The 22,697-nt window shown below is 42.8% G+C and overlaps 1 protein-coding gene and 1 long non-coding RNA gene across 4 annotated transcripts in view; one reads left to right on the plus strand and one right to left on the minus strand.

Moving 5' to 3' along the window:
- Positions 1 to 20,887, minus strand: part of LOC138566889 (galectin-4-like) — a 341,874-nt gene extending 320,987 nt beyond the window's left edge. For 2 of the 3 annotated variants that reach the window (XM_069644615.1, XM_069644614.1), the window contains exon 1: positions 20,760 to 20,887. In XM_069644615.1, coding sequence (XP_069500716.1) covers positions 20,760 to 20,789 — 30 coding nt within the window. In that variant the 5' untranslated portion in view covers positions 20,790 to 20,887. The remainder of the gene's footprint in view (positions 1 to 20,759) is intronic. The other variant, XM_069644617.1, reaches the window with a different exon arrangement.
- LOC138566890 (uncharacterized) overlaps positions 20,757 to 22,697 on the plus strand; it is a 104,295-nt gene continuing 102,354 nt past the window's right edge. Inside the window, exon 1 of the long non-coding RNA XR_011302053.1 lies at positions 20,757 to 20,891. This is a non-coding gene — a long non-coding RNA (uncharacterized lncRNA). The remainder of the gene's footprint in view (positions 20,892 to 22,697) is intronic.

A 22,697-nucleotide genomic window follows, 5' to 3' on the forward strand; every position in this document is an offset into this window, starting at 1 on the left:
CTATATTAGGTGTGATAAAGCCCAATGGCCAGTGGCGCTTGTGTGCAGATCTACGAGAATTAAACAAAAAGGTAACTGTTTCAAGGTGGCCCCTTCCATTTATTGACCAGGGTCCTGCACAGGTTCACGGGTCAAAGGTGTTTACGACATTAGACCTTACAGCTGGATACTGGTGTGTGCCACTAGTTGAACATATTCACAATTTGTTTACGTTTTCATTTGAAAAATCACAATATGAGTGGTCCCGGACCCCTTTTGGGTATGTCACTAGTGGAAGTGAGTTTGGGATATTCCTGAGCAAGGCATTCCTGGATGCAGCTGAAAGGGGGACAATAGTCTATGTGGATGATGTGCTAATCAGAAAATGAAGATCTGAAAAGCCACTTCAATGAGATTAGACATGTGCTCAGTCAGTTATAGAAGGCTGGGGAAAAAGTATCTTTACAGAACGCACAGTGGTGCAGAAAAAAGGTAAACTTCCTAGGTCATGAAGTGACAGAGCATGGATTAAACCCACAAAAGAAAAAAGTGAAGCCGGTTCATAAACTAAAGGATCCCACTAACTTGAAAAGTTTAAAGAGTTTAAAGAGTTTGTTAGGAATGACAAGTTACAACGGAAAATGATTTGCACAGGAAATGGGAATAGGAACAAGATGAGGCAGTGACCAGGCTAAAAGAGTTTCTGATGAAAGCAACATGTTTAGCATATCCAATGAAAAATCAGGATTTCTTTGGAGGAATAGTATTTACAGACCAATGCATGTAAGCAGTGTTATATCAAAAACATGACGTGAATAACAAACCCCTTGCATATGCTAGCAAAGCATTGCCACATGTAGAGACCAAATTTAGGGAATGCGAAAAAGCGCTTTTGACCACTTTCTGGGCGTTTCAACATTCCCACCCCGTAATTCTAGGAGAGTAGGTGATTGTTGAAACAAATCACCAGCCTCTGCAATTTTTGCAAAGTAAGAGAATCAGATCAGGGAATTTGACCCAGTCAAGAATTATTTCCTGGACATTAGCACTTCAGGGATTTCCTGTATAAGTGAAATATGAACAAAATAAAAAGAGCTCAGTTGCTCAAGGACTAGCAGAGTTGCATGATTGTGCAGCTGTCTGTGCCCCTGGTAACACAGAGCTAGAGACAAGTTTAAATGAAGAAGGCATTCAACGAAGAAACATGTAAGGAACTGTCTATATAGATGGGTGTACATACCATGTAGAAAATGACAGGGAAAAAGAGCTTGTAGCAGGAATAGGAAACATATGGTTTAAATGTGACAACATTCCAAGAGTAAACATGAGGATAGGCCCCAAAAGCAGTCAAGTGGCAGAAATGGCTGCTATTTATTTATAAGGCAATATCTACAGCAGTAGAAAATAAACTCAAAGAAATGGTTCTAATAACTGTTTCTGATTATACGCAAAATAGTTTTGTAGAGTATTTACTGGCTGAAAAGTGAAAGGCATACTCACCTATAACAACAAGCCACTTAAACATGGCAAGATGATTCAAGCTATAGACAAGCTTGTATCAGGAAAAAACATGGTCATTTAAAAACACCAGTTAAGGATACGGATGGAAATAATAAGGCAGATCAATTAGCCAAAGTTGGAGCTGTAATGGGGGAGTTATTTCCTATTAAACACCTCAGTGGTGAAATACAGGTAGATGCGATAACACACTCCAAAACTCCAAAAACAGTTGAACAGCCTGTAGCACAACTGTGTTTTGATACTGTAGATCAAGACTTAATCAAGGCACAAAATGAAGATCTTATTCTAGGCCCATTCTAGAACCATTTGCTTGATGCAGAACAAAATACTCTGACTAAATAGAACTACAAAGGGAAGGAGGAATTAAGAGTGCTATTAAAAAACAAAAAAATAATTAGGTTACAGGACGGACTGATGATTAGAGAATCTGTGACAGGCCAAATCCAATGAGCAGTGCCTTTGTCATTTCGAGGATTGATGTTACATCATGCACCCAATGCCATAACTGCAGGACACAGAGGGTCACAGAAAACGTTGGACATTTTAAAAGATTACGCCTATTGGCCACACATGTCCCAAGATGTTGAGCTCTACACCAGAGGGTGTTTAGTGTGTGCACAGTTTCAACCTGCTTCACCGGCTCATAGAGCACCACTGATTAAAAGGGGCTTGACACTCCCATGGTCTGATATACAAGTCGACAATGTTGGGCCTGTGAGGAGATCAGCAAGGGGAAACAAGTACATGCTGACAGTCACTTGTTTAATGTCCAAATGGGTGGAGTGCATTCCAGCTCCAGATTTCAGTGTGCAAATGGTGGCCACTTTACTTGTAAATCATATTTTTTCAAGATTTGGTTTACCTCAAAGGATAGAGTGAGACCGTGGAAGTCATTTCACTGGTGCATTGATGTCAAAAAATTGCACATTTTGGGTGTAAAGAGGAAGCTATACATTTCTTACCGGCCCTCCTCTGCAGGGCTAGCGGAACGGTGTAACCGATCCATAGTTAATATGTTGAAAAAGATTGTAGCTGAAGCAGGATCTAGTTGGGATTTGCGGCACTCCATTGGTACTCATGGCTATCAGGTTGTCACCCTCTAAATCCACAAATTCCAGCCCCCATGAAATCTTGACAGGAAGAAAAATAGTCCTGCCACAACACTTACTTTAAAGAACAAATGAACAGGTGCTTATAAATGCATTCAAAATTCATGAATATGTGGAAGAATTGAGAAAGCTTTTGCAATATGCGCTTGCATTTGCGCAGCGAAATTTGGAAAAGGCCTCTGATGGTGCAAAGACATATTATGATAGGAAGGCATCTGTGAGAGAGTATGAAATAGGAGACCAGGTATACAAGTTTAATTTCGGGAAGGGGAAACATAAAAACTTTAAATTCCTTGCAGTATGGCAAGGGCCATATAGAATTGTAGGTAAGGTTTCGCCTGTGGTCTATAGAATTTCTAAAAAGGAGTGAGAATTAACAGTCGAACAGTTTATCCATGTTATTCAAACTATGCCCTTTCACCCGAACCATGAAGTGAAAAGACTGGAGCGAGATGAGACTAGCAGGGAGTGAAAAAGTGAAGCGCATACCTATTAAACCGAATTAGCATAGCAGGTGCATAGGTGCAAATAGTGCAAATATGTCAAATGGAGATTTAAAGAGGTAATAAAAAGAGTAAAATATACCAAGGTAGGATACAGAAATACAAGTTAAGCAACTAAGAGAAAGGAGTGTTGTTTGAGAGTGTTATCTAAAAAATAGCATGTGATATTAGTGTGCTTAATTCATGTTGTTTTCAGTTAATCATTGGCAGCATGGCATGTTATTTGGTACAATATGCATTTGTGTGCATAATTGAATTTGATTTCAGATACTCCAGTGAGAAAGGAAAAGTAAAGGGTGTGATGTGCTTGATACTTAAGTTGTCTTTTCTTTTTACTCTAGAAAAATAATTGTTTTCCCCGTGCGCACCGGAGCGCTGGATCCCTGCAGGAGTCCAAAAAAAGGGCGTGAAGATGATGATCCCGAAAGAAAAGGATGACTGGCTGTTTTTTCCATGTAGCAGAGCAAAAAAGGACATTTTTTGGCTACGATTGGTGTAAGTAGCTATGAATGCTCCAGGTGTCATGTTTGCGGAAGCACAAGTTCTGATAGAGCCGGGACCGGCATCAGGAATTGCAGTAGAAGAAGCTTTGGGCTTTAAATTAGGGAATAGAAGGTTTTTGTACCAGAACATATATACTAGACTAAATCCTGATTTAATCATTGAGAAGTTCCTTAATGGATCAGAAATAAAATCTGAGCAAGTGACAGAACGGGTGCAACCCCGTAAAGAAGTAGCTCGGACGGCAACCAAGGAAATAATGTTAGTTAGAAAAGACGTTTAAGAGTTCATCTAGTGTTAAAAAAAAGGAGGGGAAAAAGGGTGGCTGGTTTATTAGTGGCGACAATCGTGATGACAATAATTGGAGCTGTTGGAGGGCACGACAATATCTACGGCCAATGCTGTATATGTAAGCATGCTGAGTAACAAGGCACATGAGTTGAGTTATGATTTGATACAGTTGCAACAAACATTAGATGGGCTCAGGGATGGAGAGAAAGAAGCGATCTGTTATGTGAATGAAACAATTCTGGTACTTAATGAACAAGCCACAATATTAGAGCATAGTACCATTTCATTGTTCAACATGATAAACTGCAGCATATTTTAAATGTGGTAACTCCATTCGAAAGTATTCTGACAGAGTATTTAGAGGAAATTCACACTGCGGTATCGCAGTTGATTCAAGGCCATATACCTCTGTATTTTGTTTTTATAACATACAGAAGATAAACAGCAATATCATATTTTAACAAATAAACATCTTTTAAACAATATAACTGCATATTTACACAACTTCTGCAGGCGCCATATAGTGCAAGAAAGGAAAGAAAGAGCCAAAGAAAAAGAAGAGAATGAGATAGCATATAGGAAAAGAAAAGAAGGAGCAAATAGCGAGAGAGCGAAGAAGGAAAGGAGAGGAGAAAAAAGAGATGAGACGGAGAGAGAGAGAGAGAGAGAGAGAGAGAAGGAAAGGAGAGAGGAGAAAAAAGAGGAGACGAAGAGAGAGAAAATAAAAACCAACAAATACATTAAAAAATACAATGAGAGGGAAAATTATTCAGATGTACAATTCATTAAAAGCATTCCGTATGGATAGATATGTATCTATTTGATAGTCTATTCATATTTATATAGCACCTATACACAATGTATCATTTTGTTTCAGTCTCTGATAAATGTCCTTCTCCCTACTTGATAGAATGGTTAGATCCTACAACCAGCCATCAACTGAAGGCTTTGCATCACTTTTTTAGTATTTCAAGATTAGCTTTTTAGCTACCAATAGTGCCCGATAAGACCAAAAAAGCTGTCCAAAAGAATGCTGAAAATCCACTGGGAACAAACCCATTACACATAGTAAAGGAGTACGGGGGAGCAAGACACCCAAGACAAGCTCCACGCGTTGTAGAACATCATCCCAGAAGGTGCTAATTTTCGCACAAGACCAAAACATGTGCAAACCAGTACCCACATCAGACTTACAATTCCAATGTGTCATTCTGCACTAGTTTACAGCGATTCTTTTTTGAAGGTGTCCAATAGATGCAATGTACAATTCGCTGCTGAGTAAACCTCAAGTCTAGGTCAACTTTATACCTACAAGGTCCTGTACTGATTCCTGTCCATACTTCCTCAGACAACACAAATCCCATATCCATGGCCCAAGTTGCCCTATCCTGCTCAGAAGGTACATCACGGCCCATCTGCGCAAGAAGCTTGTACAGGGTAGATGCCGATAGACGCATACTCTTGGGTAGCTGCAATATCGGAGGGATGCTATGGAACTGAGTGTTTAAAGGCGCAAGCAGATTTGTGAAAACATTGCAGAGGATTAGGTACAAATAATCCTCTGACATACGCAGCGTATATCAGAAATTAAAACGAGAGAATTGAAACCCTGTTGTGTACATGTCCCAGAGGGCCACCAGAGGGTACAGTTATTAAAACATACTGCTGAGTTTCTCCAGATGAAACATTCTGGACTCAGTAGGTACTTAACCCCAGAATTTTAACAGTATTTCTTCCAGTCTTTTAGAATGTGGCTAACAAACGGCGTACATTTATCCGCAGGCATCTTTTTTCCATACTAAGGAGGCAATCTAAAGGGACAGGGTGCACCACGTCCCTCTCCATATTGACCCAGTTCAGGCAGCTAGCTGCATCTTCCCTTAACCAGAAATGCAGTGTGCTCAAGGAAAAGCCCCTATGGTATGAGACAATATCAGGGAAACCAAAACCACCCAAATGCACTCGTTTCATAAGTACCTCCATTGGGATTCGGGATTTACCCCCTTCTCCCAATAGGAAATTACGTAAAACTCAATATCACAAAGCAAATCCCCTGTAAAAGGAAGAGGAAGCATGTTAAAGACGTAAAGTAGTTTTGGAAGCAAAGACATCTTTATTACATTAATCTTACCCCACAACGTTAGACTCAACCTTTTCCACTTTAAACATAACAGCCCAATCTCTGCAAGCTTGTGTCCGATATTGCAGGCCAACAAGCAGTTAACACGCCTAGAAATTTGTATTGCCAGGTATACGAAGCCATACCCAGCCCAACTGTCCCACTCAATACCGAAAAGACCTCTATGGCACGAGGTTGAAATTGGGAAAATTAATGTTTTTGATACATTAATTTTAAAATCTGACACTTGACCAAATCTAGTCAGTGCCAAAATAAGTTCCTTGAACAAGGCTTCAGGATCAGAAAGCAGAACTAAAAGGTTGTCTGCATAAACCAGGATCTTAGAGGTGCAGTTACCCGTCAAAATACCTTTTATGGCAATATTTTCCCTACACGAGATTTTGGAAGCAGAGCCTTACCACATAATTTTTGCTAATAACTTAACATCCGGCTTTAGAAGAGAAATAGGCCTATAATTACTGCAGAGTGAGTGATTCTTACCACGTTTGAGAATTATCGAAATTATTGCAGTCATCATGGAAACAGCCATATGCTCAGATTCAATGATTTCCCTAAAAAGAGCAATAAGAAATGTAGCAAGTATGGAACTAAATGTAACGTAAAATTCAATTGGAAACTCATCCGGAAATGGGCACTTACCCGGCGTTAATAGTCCCATGGCATTTATAATTTCCTGCTCCGTTATTTCACTTTCAAGGCAAAGTTTATCCACTTCATCCAATTTAGGGATAGTTATATGATCCAGGTATCCCAACACCTCATCATCAGCAATATACCCATCCTCATGGTATAGCAACGCATACAAATTCTGAAATGCACCACATATTTCTTCATTCTTTTTAAGAAAGAGCCCATTACCATCACACAGGGACAATACCTGCCTACCTTGCTCTCTATCCCTCAGTCTGCTTGCAAGCAAGGCACCCAACTTTGCCCTACGATCCAAGAACGCCTGCCTAGTATAAAATATATCTTTCACTGCTTTAGTATGAATTAAGCTGTCCAGCGAGCATCTAGCCCTCAGCATTGCAGATAGGGTATCCTCGGAGGGGGAAACCGCATGGGTATTTAATAATAATAATTAGTTTCTAGATGAACATAATCTGCTTCAGCCATCGTTTTTTTATACGAGGCATAACTAATTATTTTACTTCGTAAATATGCCTTCAGGGCATCCCAGATGACAGATAAACTGCTAACCGACCCTGTGTTATCCTCGAGGAAGAGCGAGATTTAAGCACTAATTTGTTTAACAAAATCCTCATCCATTAATAAGCGAGTATTTAGTCTCCATTGTCGTGCGCGCATCTCACTTCCCAAAGATTGATCCAGCTCTAGGAACACAAAAGCATGATCAGAAATCACAATGTCCCCATAGCAGACACCCATACAGCGCTAAAAAGATCTCTATTAAGAAATAATCAATCCAGGAAGAGGTACCATGCAGAACCGAGCAAAAGCTATATTGTCTCTTGTCAGGGTTCAAATCACGCCATATGTCGTGCAAATCACAAGTCTGCACAAGTTGCAAGAGACCCTTTATGGCCCTCTCCTCTGCATGAGAGCGCCACAGTTCTGATTTGTCCAACACTCCATCTTGAATAGTGTTGAAGTCCCCACCTATTGTTATTGCGCCATCTTCCATATTCTGTACGATGTCCTCCAGTTTATTGAAGAAATCTGATTGTGCAACATTTGGAGCAGAGATGAAAAGAACTATTAAACGGTTGTTCTCCACTAACACCTTAATAGCCACAAATCTACCCTGAGAGTCAATGTCACTCTTTCCACAGAAAACCTTAAGTTTTTCCTAAATAGAATTGCCACCCCTCACGAATTACTGGAATATTCCTTTACAAAGGTATTATTCAGAATATACTCTGATTTATCCTGTTGTAGGACAATATCAGGCTTCCTCCTATTCAGAAAATTAAGCACTTTCCTCCTCTTTATCGGGTTATTAACCCCCTTCACATTCCAACTTAATATTTGCAGATATTCTGACATATGAGTCCAAAGCGAATTCCATTTAGTAGTTGATCTGACAGACCCAAAGAAACATCAGCCCAAACATAAATCTGAGCCATATAAAATCCATTCTCTCAATGCATCCACAAATGATTTGAAAGTATACTTCCCTACAAAAATATGCACAAAAAAAGCAAAGCAAACCTAAAAACAGAAGGTAGGACAAAGGAAAAATAAGAAAAATTACACATTGAGTTAAGCATATGATAACAAGCATAACGGAAAATGTAAGCAAAAACAAGTCGAATCCAGAACAGAGCAGCAGGAAAGAGAACACACAATGAATGAATTGCATGCTTTACATTTGTTGAAACTCAGCCAAAAAGGCATAATATGGTATTGTACATAAGATATCACAGAAGGGCATGAGCCATCTAGTCGTAGTGTATCAAGTCCAGTATTTTGTTTGCTGTTAGTGACCCTGGTAAAGATAATTATCAGGCAGTATTTTGAAATTAGTCTAACTACTATAAAATAAATACCACTACAAAATGATACCCCCATAGCAAAATTACCACAATAGAAATACCAAAGTAATAGATATAACCCCAAAATATATCTAAAAATCACCCATCCTAAATCTCGCAGTCCTGCTTGCTGGAGGTCTTCAGAACCTTGTTTAATGAGTCCCTTAAGACTAACAAAAATAATATGTGCCCTCTCTTAAGTACAGCTGCAAAGAGCATTATTGCACTGTAGAGAAACAACTAATTCGGACCAAAGCTGACTTTTATAAAGACAGAATCCCTGCAGGTACAAAAATACAAAAAGAAATGATTTAGGAAAATTAAGGACATTTTGACACCCTTTTTGATCTCATCCACTTCCCTATATTCTCAGGCCTTAGTTAATTAACTTTCTACGTTTTACAATTCAAAAAGTATAATTTATGAATTTATGAAGCTATGCCTTCTCATCCTGTTCATGTGACCTTTTCCTCACCACAGAATTCATACCCTTTCTTAGCCAATTTTCCTGACATTTTGTTCTGAGGATACTTGCAGATTGCTCGCTAGTTTGAATGTGGGTTCTCCATATGAACCTAGACCAACATGTAGCCAAAAATCCATGCTATTTTTCAGTCTTAGTATCTGCAGTGTGGAATGGTCTCCCTTCCTCTGTTTAAGCCCTCAACACCTTTCTAACTGTTCTCCCAACAGTCAGTACGATGGCCTTAATGGCCAAGTGCATACCCTCATCAGAAGAGCCCATGCATACACTGGACCAACCTTGCAAAGACCAGACAATCTCCTACACATAGTGAAAAGGCCCATGTGTAACCTGTGGCCGATATTGGGCGCATCTAGTTTGGAGTGCTGTCCTTCATGTCACACCTGTTAGGGAAAATTAGAAAACATTCACACACACATACAGACACTTCAAGGACAAATACACATCCCGTTGGGGGGTTAACACATATTCAGTTTATTTGCACATGTCACTGAATGTATTTTGTGTTTTGGTCCCATTAGTTCAATCTTTGCAAGGGTTGCATTCACAAGGTTCACTGATTTGTGCATGACTGTGCCATGGGCCTCGAAGTATGGGTTCTGGTTGCAACATTGGGGAGATTCTGCAATGGCTGGACATACCACTGGTGTCCTTGTGGATTGTACTAGCCGAGTAATGTTCAGAGACTAAATGGCTGGAGGGAAAGGGGAGTTGGCATTGGGCACCCCCCTGGGATCTGTGAAGAGAGAACAGGGATTCTCAGAATCTGGGCACGAGGCAGGAGTGAAGAGGATGACCACGAGCAGGCAATGGTGACCTCTCTGGAGCTAGAGCCTTTGAGCTGTGAACCCATTCTCCAGGAGCATCCGCATGTAGCCTCTTTGAGTACCTAGGCTGTAAGTGTGTGGTGGCTCAGATGACTGCTGTGGTCAGGGAGAAGGAGTGCAGCACCCGTGTCCCCCAGGTCCAGCAGGGGGACAATGTGCTGGCTAGGGAGAGGAGCGAGCGCTCTGGTGAGCATAGTCTCCAGATGCCAACAAGGGTGGTACTATTTCAGCATGCTGTGATATCCTGATGAATACACTGTATCCCGTTCAGGTCAGTGGGGGGAGGGAACACTGGAGATGCCCAGTACTTGTGACACTGGCTGAAGCTGCATGGGGGACCAGCAAGAAGACGGCAGGGTGCGGAACATCATCTGTGCATGGCCAGCTGTCCCTTATAGACACTGCAGTTCAAAGAGTGTGGGAGCCATTCAACAGGGAGTACCTACTCTCTTTAAGTGCCAACCAGGCGAAATGACATGGGGGTGGGGGGCCCCACTCCCAGGAGATCCTCTGGATCTGCACTTTTGAAATGGGTAATGAGGAAGAAGTGTGACAAGGACAGAATTTGAGAACCTGGGGCCTCCAATGAGACATAGAATATGCAGTTTTTTTCACCATGCACGCCTAGTTTTAATAGTTCATCCAATTTAAGTAGGTTTATCGGGAAAACAGAAATTGCTGTTTAATGTGTTTAAGATGAAGGGGAGATAACAGCCAACCCTGGCATATGGGTTGTGAAATACATAGAGACAGAATAAGTTCCTCAATGAAGGAACTCCCGTCCGCTACACACTATCACAGGCCCCTCTAAAGTAGACAAACAGTTAAAATATGGCTTGTGTTCACCCTAGAGGTGAGATCTGTTCAGTCCAACAATCTGTTGTTTCAATAGTTCGGTAGACAGTACATTTAGGATTTCTTAATGACAAGCATCAAGACAACTTTCTTTGACTTCTTCATATGTTGTTTTATTTTTCAAAATTAGCCCAATGCGTTTCGAGAAAAACATCTCTTCTTCAGGGGTTTATATATTCAAAATATCAATCCAATCTAAGAAAAAATTCCAGAAAACATAAAGCTACTATAATTGTGGAAAATTTGCTAATTCAGTGAAGATACTCAAAAACAACTATTTCACGTGCAGGTCTGAACACTATCATAAGTATCATTAGACATCTACTGGGTTAAATTACATTTTTCATGCTTACATTAGTACTCCTTTTTCAAAATTATACAATCGTTTAACAAGTTTGTAAATATGTTTACCAAAAAGAAATCAAGAAATCTACCTTGTGACTGTCTACACAATAAAAGCAGGTACTCAAACGAGGCTGTTGAGAGGAACACGTGGTTACCCCTATTCAGATAAAGATTTAGAGCAGAGCATGGTGTTACCTCTATTATTTCAAATGTATCTCTATGAGTTAGGTATGTTGCATCATGGATGACATGTACATTATCATATAATCAGGGAACCCCAAAGTAGAGTAAATGTAACTGCGTTCTTTTAAGGATGGGTTGAAAGATTTGCTAAAATCTTAAAATGTATCATAGGAGGTGATGAATCTAGAGTGGGGTAGCTTAGGGGTAGGTTAGTACTAAGGATGGTTGGGGCAAAAGCTGACTCAGAACCATTGCTTGTAGACCATCTCTTCTTTTCACTTCTAATCTGCTGGCTGCACTACCTAGCTTGTCATCGCTTTGATCTGGTCTGGTAGGGTAGGATAAACTGTAGACAACAAATCTAACTGTCCCTAATTCCACCACCCTCTTCTACTAGGGAGTGGTGGTGCGCCACCAGTCTAAGAATGGACAGAACAAGAAGAAACCCCCATAAATTCAATAGAGATATATGATTGTTAGTTTTCTTCTCATCACGCGGTGTGGTTAAAGACAAACCAAAGTGGATATTTTTCTGAATAAAGTGCTCGAGTGACTACAACCATACACATCAAGCAAACAGGTTAAAAAGATGTGTCGCTGTCTCAGGCTTTCTCATTTTATTCTACCTGGATCTGTGGACACTTCACTTAAAAAGCTGTGTTTCTGATTTTAGGAAACAAAAACTACAAAAGCGTAGTAAGATCAAATGGCAAAACTCTAAATGATCAGGAATTCTGGGATCAGCTGTACTTCAGGGCAATTCCCAGTATCTATGTCGACCGGTTTCAATGGCATTATGTCATTGTGGAAATCTTCTTCAGGACCTTACCCGGCTACACACGTTTAACAGTACCAATAAGTGCATCAATGTACCCCCATCATTGTTGTTATGTTATGTTATTTCATTTATAAGGCGCCAAAGCCCGAAGGCATCCGGGCACCAGGAAAAAAGAAGGTAGGGCATATCTAGTACAACCAGGTAGCTGGATCAGGATTTTATGACAATAGGAAGGTCTTCAACTGTTTGAATCATTCAATGAAAACCAACTTCGTACTTGCTGGTTGTTGCTACTGTCACCACTAACTCGGTCATGTGCGTTGTTTGCACTATAAGAATCCACTGCCACAATCACTGCTACCCCCACTCGGGCTAGCTACTCGATCCCACCGAAAATGAGCGAGATACTAGCCATGACCCAGCCTGCTGGCAAACTCCGGTTTGGGATAAAAGCAGCCAACGCCTTTTTATCCCATGCATTAAGTGTCTGTATTCTGTGGGGCCTGTGATGGCCTATTGCATCACCTATGAAGTCCATTATTAGGGAGGCTGAAGACTCCCAATTTTTGCCCAGGATAACACAACTTGGCAAAGCAGTGGAGCCGGGATTTAAACTCACATTGTAATTTAGGCACTTGGTCACATTCCTTCCAAACTCTAGTTGGTACAAATGTTTAGTTAATGGGCCTCATTACGACCCTGTTAAACCCAAATCTCCAAATGATACCCTTATTGGTGGTGCTACGAAAGAAGACTGGGAGAAGCATAGCAGATGCACAATCGGCCAGGAGAGTGCTGCCACCCTTCCTGACCTTGACACCTCAGCTGGATAGACCTACACTGGAGGTCCTGATCAAATCTCTGATATCATTAGATTACTTAAAAACTCCAAGACCCCTGGCCCAGGAGGCTTGTGCAATGCTATCAGCAAATTGGAAACTGTGCTGGGGTCGTTTTTTGCCTATTCTCTACATGACTATCAGCCTAAGTAGCACCGTTTGAGATTCTTGGGCAAGTAGTATCAATGTTCTGTATATAAAATGGGCAATCATTCCAATCCTAAATTTATCGGATTTTGGCGATGCTTGACCCCCACCCCGTCAAAAATATTTACCTGTATCCTTTTGGTTGAACTTAACAACTGGCCCAATAGCCAGAACATCATACCATTCAACAAAACAGGGTTCAGAAAGGGATTTGGTGCTAACACGGATTTATTTGCCCTCGTCTCTACGGTTGACTATTCTTAACTGGTACGTAAGCAAGTTTATTTGCAGCATACATTGACTTCAGTGCCGCCTTTGCCACTATTCAGCGTGCAAGGTTGTGAACTAAACTCCTTAAGTGGGGTATATCTGATGATTACATGCGTCAAAGTACATACTTCTTCTATGTGACTATTCACTGATACTCTGCCCACATATGTAGGCCTCAAGCAGGGGTGTATCCTCTCAACTACTTTATTCAACCTCAACTTGTCTGACCTTCCATCAATCTTCTGTGGCAAGGACATATTCCTGCTTAGATTGGGTAAGCACTGTGTCCAATGGCTCTGTTATGCTGATGATTTGGTTTTGTTGGATTGTACACCAAAAGGGTTACAATTACAGCTTTGTTTAGCTAACTATGCCAATAACAACGGTTTGACCATTAATACAAACAAAACCAAAGGTATGGCCTTCAACCTTTCCCATAATGGGAAAGAATGCTGCTACAGTTGGGGTTTACCCCAGTTGGAGCGTATTGAGATTACGTTTTCGGTGGTTAGTGAGTGGAGTGCTTCTCTTCACTCATGATCATTGCGGTTACGCTACTAACTGTAGGACACAGGAATACAATGCAAAAATTAGATCTACTCTCCTTTATGAGTCATAAATATGGAGCAGGAATAATCAGCCCACCATATTAAAGATCGAGGGGCTATGCCTTAAGGTTCTTACCAATTGCCCATGCACTACCCCAATTGATTATATCTATGTTGAATGTGGTATGACGAGCGTTGACAGTGTGCTTTACACAAAGACCTGTCATCTACATTGGAATATAGCAGCTCTGAGCCACCTTTATTGCGTGTACTGCTATCAACCGCTTGCATACCGTCAAGTGGCTTCGGAAAATCTTGATTTAAGACACTTCTGACCAAAGGCCAGAAGTAGTGCAATCATCTTGCTCGTGAATCCCTTGTCTGCTCATATTCAAGATTTAAGCTAAACATTAAAACTGTCTGTCTTGCTGTGGATTGGGAACTTGCCATCAAATCCCATTGTGGCGAGTTTCTGTTACAGCTCACTTAATGAACAGCCCCGCAGATACCCATGAGATTATCCACACAATAGGACTCTCATATCCTATATTCGGATCAAATGTCATCTGACTAGCACCCTTGGGGTTTATGGGAGCAGGATGGGCATAGGCAAGGCCCATAGATTGTGTAGACTCTGTGGCACCAGTTAATTGGAAATGTCTAAGCATCTTATTCTGTATTGCAAAATTATAAATAACCTCTGTACTAGGGCATGTGGGCTATTTCACATACTTACGATGTAGATTATGTTTGCAAGCGATTCTATGCGGGGAATGATTTAATCGATCATTTATCATTTTACTAAGCTGTGGCTTACTATTGAGGAGATTTTAGAACGACTTACGTCTTAGATTGATTTATGTTTTTAAATGTTCATGTGCACAAGGTGGATGTGTTTATTTTATGTGATTATTGTATTATTAGTTCTACTGATTTGTTTCAAAAGCCTTATGGGCTGATGAATACTAAATACAAAAATGAAAAAATTATATTTTAAGTCTGCAAGGCGACTACGAGACGGGTAACCGTGGCTTACATGTGGCCGTGCAGCAGGCAGAGGTGGTGAATATAGCAGGCCTGCAAACTTCTTGCTGGAATTCAAGTGCCTACTAAGTTTTCAGCTAATTTTAGCATGCTATGCAAATGCACGAGGCGGAGGAGAGCCACAGAGCAGAATTTCCGCAATGTTATGAGGGGACAATTTCACCTTCCAATTTTCCCATTGTCCGTCTCAAATTGCTAATAAGTTGGTATGCCTTTGTTGACATAGGTTACGATTTAAAGTGGTCACGAGTTGTTTTAAACTTCATGAACGCTTTAGACGTGGGCAGCACATTGTTTCTCTCTTCGTTTCAACAAAACCAAAGGGCGTGAGCATATCAGACTTAGTAGAAGCCACAGTGAGCCTTGTTGGACCCTGAAAAGGAACGCCATCCTGGCAGGCGAATGGACCTCCTTCCTCCAAAACAATCACAACCGCACTACGGATGCAAAGAACTTCCTGGCAGGGGTGTTAACAGTCCGCCACAAGCTATCTATCACGGATGAAAGCCTCATCTTGAGAGGAACAGGTATTCTGGTACTATCTAGCCTGCAGGGCAGAATAGTGGCGTTAGCTCACGAAGGCCACCAGGGCTGGCTAAGGACCAAGGCACAGATAGGAAACTGAGTGTAGATCCCACAGATTGATGCAAAGCTCATGGAAATCATATCATCCTGCCTCCCGTGCCTGGCCACAGGTGCACCCCCACTACCAGAACCAATCCAATCTGCCCCAAGGTTCACGGCACGCTGGGAATCAGTGAGTGTTGATTTCTGCAAAGTACAAGAGTAGACATATCTCCTAGTAGCAATAGAAAAACACTCACGATACCCGGAGGTAGAAGTGGTCCAATCGACGGCAGCGGAAGCAGTATTGCCAGCCATGGAGAAGATGTTCGCAACACACGGGCTACCGAGGCATATAAAAAGCGACAACAAGCCCTCATTCTTAGGGGCTAAATTCACAAAATACATGGATGACCTCCAGATTACACACCACCTCATCACATTGCTGTGGCAACAGGCGAACGGCGACGTGGAACGTTTCATGAGAACAATTAACAAGGTCTTCAGGATCGCTAAGGCTCAAGGAGCCCCATGGGAGTTTGAACTATACCGATTCCTCCATAATTACTGGGTGATGCCACATGCATCAACTGAAATTAACCCTCCCACCCCCAGCAGACCTCATGTTCGTAGCGATGCTACACTCCTTCATACCTCATCACCGCCAACATAAGGCAAAAGCCATGAATAAGCAGAAGACACACACCAAAAGAGGCATCGCAAACGAACATATGAGCAGCAAATGGCGAGCCAAGAAGGCACACCAAAAAATTGGGGATCAGCTATTGGTCCTCCGGGAACCCATCAAGGGCCAAGTTGGTGAGATATTTCAAGACCACCCCCTGAACAGTGACCAGACGAAGACAAACCATGATCACAGCAGACCGGGATGGAAAGTTCATCAGTAGGAACGCCCCATGGTTCAAGAAAATTCCCCCCACCATGTGGAGGGATGAACCGGAACAATAAAACGACAGAGAGACCGCAGAGGTAGAGACAATGGCGGTGGAACCAACCCAGGAAGGAGGATGGAAACAGATCCACGGGCCAGCTGAAGTAGAGGCCGAAGTGGACAGTGCAGCCCGGTAGTCCAGAGGGACGCAGCCAACCAACACCGCCCCAGACCCCGGGGCTCGGCAGAACAGCCGGTACCACCTGAGGGTGGTGCCCAAACCACCAGGAAAGCTAAGTGACTATGTGCGCCAACTCAGAACTGTTAGGATGCGTGATAGCATTGTAAATGAGGGATAATTGTATCATTAAGGGAAATGAATAGGGATGTTATGTATACGTCACCGTGATATCCGGTGCGTGCAATAAACCTGGCGACGTCACTCTGTACGGGTAGGCAGTTGGCACACAGAAGCGAAGCGGTGTGTTTCTGTTTTTGTCCACGGAACACGCGCCTCCAGTCCCACAGGCTCCTGCTCTCCCAGCCCCCAGACAACAAGGGCTGGAGAGCAGGAGGGCAGCCCCACACAACAGTGGTGTCATTTACAGAGTCCTGTAAAATAACTCCAGCTAAATAAGGCATGCTGAAGCAATTTTCAATATCAACTAAATAATTGTCTGTCGCTTCATTTCAAAAGATGGTTTTGGTAATTGTGGAGGTTCGGCTGGGAAGGCAACAATTGCAATGGATGGTATCAATATCGGACTGTGTTGGGTTTCAGGAAGGAGGGAGCATGTGTGGGCTGTTGATGCTATGCCTCGTGCTGTCCTTATTTACTTTTTCCAGCACTTTTCCCACCCCATCCAGTTTATAGTAAATGCTGACTATGTAGATCCTCCAGCCTGTGATTTCTCCGCCCACCAATATACCCTTGGTACACACTGGCATAGCCCCCGCAGCCCCCGTGGTGCAGGGGTCCCGCCAGTACATGGTCTGGGAGGGGGGCCCCTCCCAAAAAAAAAGACATTTAAAAAACTTTTTTTTAAAACAAATGAATAGTTTCTTTTTGAAGGCACTGCGTTCATAAAGGAATGATTTCTGTTACAACAGAAACAATTTCTTTACGAAGGCAGAGTGACTTCGAAAATAAAATATTTCTTTTTGAAATTGAGAGCTGCCCCAGCCCCATGACATGGAAGCCTCCAGGCTGAAGGCCTCCATTTCATGGGGTAGGGGAGCCCTATGACTTAAAAAAGAAATCGTTTCTTTTTGAAGTTACTCTGCCTTTATAAAGAAATTATTTCTGTTACGGTTTGGGCCTTTAACGGAAATAATTTCTTTATGAAGTCAGAGTGAGTTAAAAAAGAAACCATTTCTTTTTTAAGTAATAGGGCTGCCCTTCACCCCATGACATGGAGGCCTCAAGATCATTTGCAGATGATGGGAACAAGCGTTCCTGGCTGCTGCAGGGAGCTGAAAGCCTTATTTCATTTATTTATTTCACATTTATAAAGCGCTCACACAGCCCGCAGGCATCGAGGCGCTGTTACAGGAATTGTTTTTTTTGTTTTTCTTAGTTGCGTAATTGTGTGTATTTTTTTTTCTTAGTTACGTATTTATAACGCGCTTGAACACCCAAAGGTTTCTAAGCGCAGACCCGGGGATCGAACCTGTTGTTGCTCCGTGTCGTCTTGCTTCCAAGACGCGCACGCTGCCGCTGAGCTATCCGCCTTGTTCCCTGGACCAACGGATTACAGGTAAGAAAATCTATTTTCTTAAAAGGTGTGTGCGAGCATGTAAGTGTGTGTATATATGCATATAATGTAATGTAATATGCATGAATGAGTGAGCGCATGATGTATGGGTGGCTGCCTGCGTGTGCCTGTGTGAGTGTATGGTGAAAGGGTGCACACATAAATGTATGGGTGGCTGGGTGTGACTGTGTGAGTGTATGCTGAAAGGGTGCACACTTAAATGTATAGGTGGCTGTCGGTGTGTGTGTATGGTGAAAGGGTGCGCACTTAAATGTATGGATGCAGTGTGTGTGTGTGTGTGTGTGTGTGTGCCTATATGGTGAGAGGGTGCACACTTAAATGTATGGGTGGCTGCCTGGGTATGTGTGCCTGTATGGTGAAAGGGCGCAGACTTAAATGTATGGGTGACTGCCTGGGTGTGCCTGTATGGTTAAAGTGTGGACACTTAAATATACAGCTCGCTGGGTGTGCGTGCGTGTGTGTGTATGGTGTGTGTGCTTGTGTTCAGGGGCACAACGAAACCTAAATTCTGGGTGGGCTAACCCTTCAAATATTGGGATAGGCGCTAACTTGACGGTGGTGGGGAGGGGCAAATCTATTTGTGTGGGAGCCTCTAACTTCTTTATGCATTCTAATGAGACTATTCTAGTGCAGCTTCAATAATACAAGCCGTTACCTCTCTCCTTTAAGTCCGAAAGCACCCACTTATGGACTGCTGTCAGAATAAGCAACCTCCTGTCCCCTCTCTACCCTTCGAATAACTCCCCTGGTATGCAAGTACTAAACCCACATCACGATTTCAATAACCTAAAAAATTAAGCATTTGAGTGCAGGTACTAACAGTGTAAGCTTTGCGTTAGTAATTGCCGGGCCTTTGCTAACAGCGAAATCCAGGCACTGTTTAACATCTGTCTCCAGTTCTGAGGGGTAACGACTCTGTAGGTCAGCCAGGTCGGGTCAACATAGCCCAACATTTCAGGGGTGGGGGCTGAAGCCCAGTCAGCTCAATGGTGTTGTGCCACTACTTGTGTCTAATGCCTTGATTACTTATAGGTAATCTGCATTACTCCTAGCCCTATTCTTACTCGTCCCAGTACTTGTGGATGAGGCATTTTGCCTCACCAACAAGTACTGGGATGAGGTGGAGGGAGATGAAGGTAATGCCTAGCTTAGTTACCTGTAATCTTCATTACTCCTAGTCCCACTCTTCCTCATCCCATATGTACATATGAGACAATTTGCCTCATACGTAAGCACTGGGACAAGGAAGAGGGACGTGGAGGTAATTCTGGGCCAAGGAGCTAATTCTGGGGGTGGGAGCAGGGGGTGGTAGGGAAAGGGGTTGTGTGGAGGGGGGTGCAAGGATTGTGCAATAAATCCTAAAGGTTTTTCATGTCCAGGCTAAGCGGGCATGATATGTGGCTACAGAGGCATTTTGTTGCAGCAAGTCTACTCATTTATTAGTTTGGCTTGACTTTATTTTACTGGGCATATCTGATAAAGCAGTCCTGCCAAATGTAATTACCTGGCTAGACTGGCATTTGAGTGCTGCCAGTCATGCTGTTTCTTACTGTGGCATTGTATATTTCTCTGGGCATCTGTGATCAAATAACCATAATAAGTGTTAATGCTTCTACTGGCATTTTGGTGCAACCAGTCTAGGTGTATCTAAATGTGGCCTGGCGTGCTTTACTGTAATATGTTATTACGTGTCTAGACTGTCTTACATTGTGCAGCCAGTTGGACATGTTTTAATAGAAAATCATGCAATTAATTAAAGCATTAAAGTTCCTGTGCACTATTGGTGACTTGCATGTATTGTATTTTTGAATTGGTGTTAACCTACAAAACGATTGCAAACGCTCTGGCGTTTAACAATTTTTTCTCTGAAAGTGTGCTGTATAATACATTAAAACAAATGTTTATATCTTTCTCCTGGTGCAGTATGCGGCATTGTGCAAACATGGTAATGTAGGACGGGCCAGAGTGTGGTGCGACCCGTGATTTGTTTCCGAGCTATGGGAGGGGGGGGCTCAGCATGGCTCGCAGGCGGGGGGCACAAACGTGCTACACCACTGTTTGTACAGCGCTTCTTGCTGAAGCACTTTACATTTTCATTAATTAAATATGGACCCAGGTTGTAGGGGAGTTAGAGAAAATGCCTGTTGGGTTGGGCTGGTGGTCAGGGAATTTGATGACATCTTAAGGTTTCCAAGACACTGCATATTTCGCGAGTACACAGTGTGTCACATAACTAACGTACGTAGGTATCCCACTTACATTTACTCAGCATTTTGTTGTGTCGTTTGCTATTAGTTGGGACGTTATAAAATACATCTATCTGCACAGAGTGCCTGCATTACTTTCTAAAAAAAAAAACATCGCCTAATATCCGACAGTTCTGCTGATAAACCAACCGCAAAAGTCTGTGGTGTGTCTGTGTCAGGGGAACTCTCGTTTTGCAGTAGTGTGAAGCGTTATTCGTGTAATACTCTAACAAGAGGCAGCGCTTGTATAATAACGTGTATAATAACGGAGAAACCACTTTCCCGTCCCTTCCCTTCTTGTGAGCTCATTTCCGGCTCCTTCCACATCCCGGTGGCGGGCAGCCTCTGCTTGCTGCACCAGCCACAGCCACAGCTAGCACACTAGCTCACCGCTGGTGCGCCTGCTCGAAAGCCCGCACTCACCGGATTGTAGATCGGTTGCTGAAAAGCCATTTTGGGCCGTCGCGTGTCTACGCTGCGTCTGCCGGGCTCGCACGAAGGGCAGTGAAAGCTAGCCTAGAGGTCTCCAGCGGGCGGGCGCTTGCTTCCTGTACAGTAAGTTTCGTTTCTCCTTTACAACCGTGGTCCGCCAAGAGCCCTGGCGAAACGTTAACCCTGCAGGTGCTGACTTCATATTATGTCAGACGTGCAATAATATTCGTGGCTTTTTCGCTTTGAAGTCACAACGCTCACATTTTAAGACTGCGATACGGTATCAAGAATTTCTTGGAAATATAGTTACCTGACAGAAAATACCCTGAAAGTATTATCGCCCTCCCTGCCCCTTTGAAAACATTAGCTGGACTCGTCGTATGGTGAGAGGGAGTAGAGTGCGGTTGTCAGTACGATTTTACGAATTTGGGCTATTATGTGGCATAAACCGGAACCATGGCATTAGAGTACAGATGGGGAGAAATAGTATATGAGGAGGGACACAACGCTTGTAGGTGTTGTTTGGTTATTTGCCCACTCATTGACTGCCCCCGGCCATGCTTATCCTTATAGCTATTCCCACCGAGTTCCTGTCCCTCCCCGTCCAAAACACCTAATGAGAACTCGTTGAGCTCCCTCCAATCAACCCATCAAACTTTGCACTGGAAGTGCGTGCCAGTGTGTTTTCAAAACAGTCTTCTGAGAGATAATGACTTCATTAGTGTTATAAAAATGTCCTAACTAGGTCTGCCTTCAGCCACTCGATTTATAAGCACTATGTGTGCCCTTCACTGAAGTCCTGTTAAGTCCTGTTAAAAGCAAGCATTAGCAAAGCCAACAGTTTTGGACTGTATATACGTATTAAGTATTTGCCAGCCACTGCTAGGAAATGCCCAGGCACTCCACCATTTAGCACCCGCTACCATCAATGGCCAGTTAATACTACTACGCTTGTGCCTGGCAAGTGCCTTTCCCATGCCTACACAAAAGCCCAAACTGTTAGCATGGCCAATGCTTGTTAGTCATTTTCCCTGCAAGCTCAAACTTTGCTTTCAGGGTACGACTGCCCCACCGCATGTGGTATTTGAAATTATGCGTACCAGCCCAGGAGAGAAAGGGAAAGGGAGGTGGGAAGGTGTTTTGATCTGTGGACACACTAGGCAAGAGACAGCTGTAGGCAGACACAGCAAATCACTATTTACATATTTCCAAGGACGCAGTCAGAGATTTTAATCTGTTTCCTTCGAAATGGGCCACAAGCAGTTGCTCCCCATGTTGGCAGCCTTATAACACAACACTGTGCTTAGAGAGGCTCAGCTTCACCTCGCTGATGATGCCCAACAAGGCTGAAACACGTGTATGGGGTTGCTGATGGTACTCTTGTTCAGAGAGGAATTGCCATAGCATTTCGGTGCTGGACTGCCCTTGTGGGCGGGACAAAGACTGATATGCAAATGGGTATTTCCCATCTGTGAAGGTACAGTGAGCAAAAAGCAATGGCTGCGAACTCTCAATGTGGTTAATAACCACTGAACAGGTTATCATGTCTTGTTCTTTCGAGAGAGGGGCACCTGCTACCTTTTTTGTATTTTTGAAAGGAACTTGGGGTTGGTCACCCTAGGTTACCTGGGGGCAACCAGACGTGGACTCCCTGCTCACTGTGCTTAGAGAGGCTCAGCTTCACCTCGCTGATGATGCCCAACAAGGCTGAAACACGTGTATGGGGTTGCTGATGGTACTCTTGTTCAGAGAGGAATTGCCATAGCATTTCGGTGCTGGACTGCCCTTGTGGGCGGGACAAAGACTGATATGCAAATGGATATTTCCCATCTGTGAAGGTACAGTGAGCAAAAAGCAATGGCTGCGAACTCTCAATGTGGTTAATAACCACTGAACAGGTTATCATGTCTTGTTCTTTCGAGAGAGGGG

The sequence above is a fragment of the Ambystoma mexicanum genome, chromosome 2p, assembly GCF_040938575.1.
Source record: "Ambystoma mexicanum isolate Mex_15411 chromosome 2p, UKY_AmexF1_1, whole genome shotgun sequence".
In the NCBI taxonomy this organism is placed as follows: domain Eukaryota; kingdom Metazoa; phylum Chordata; class Amphibia; order Caudata; family Ambystomatidae; genus Ambystoma; species Ambystoma mexicanum.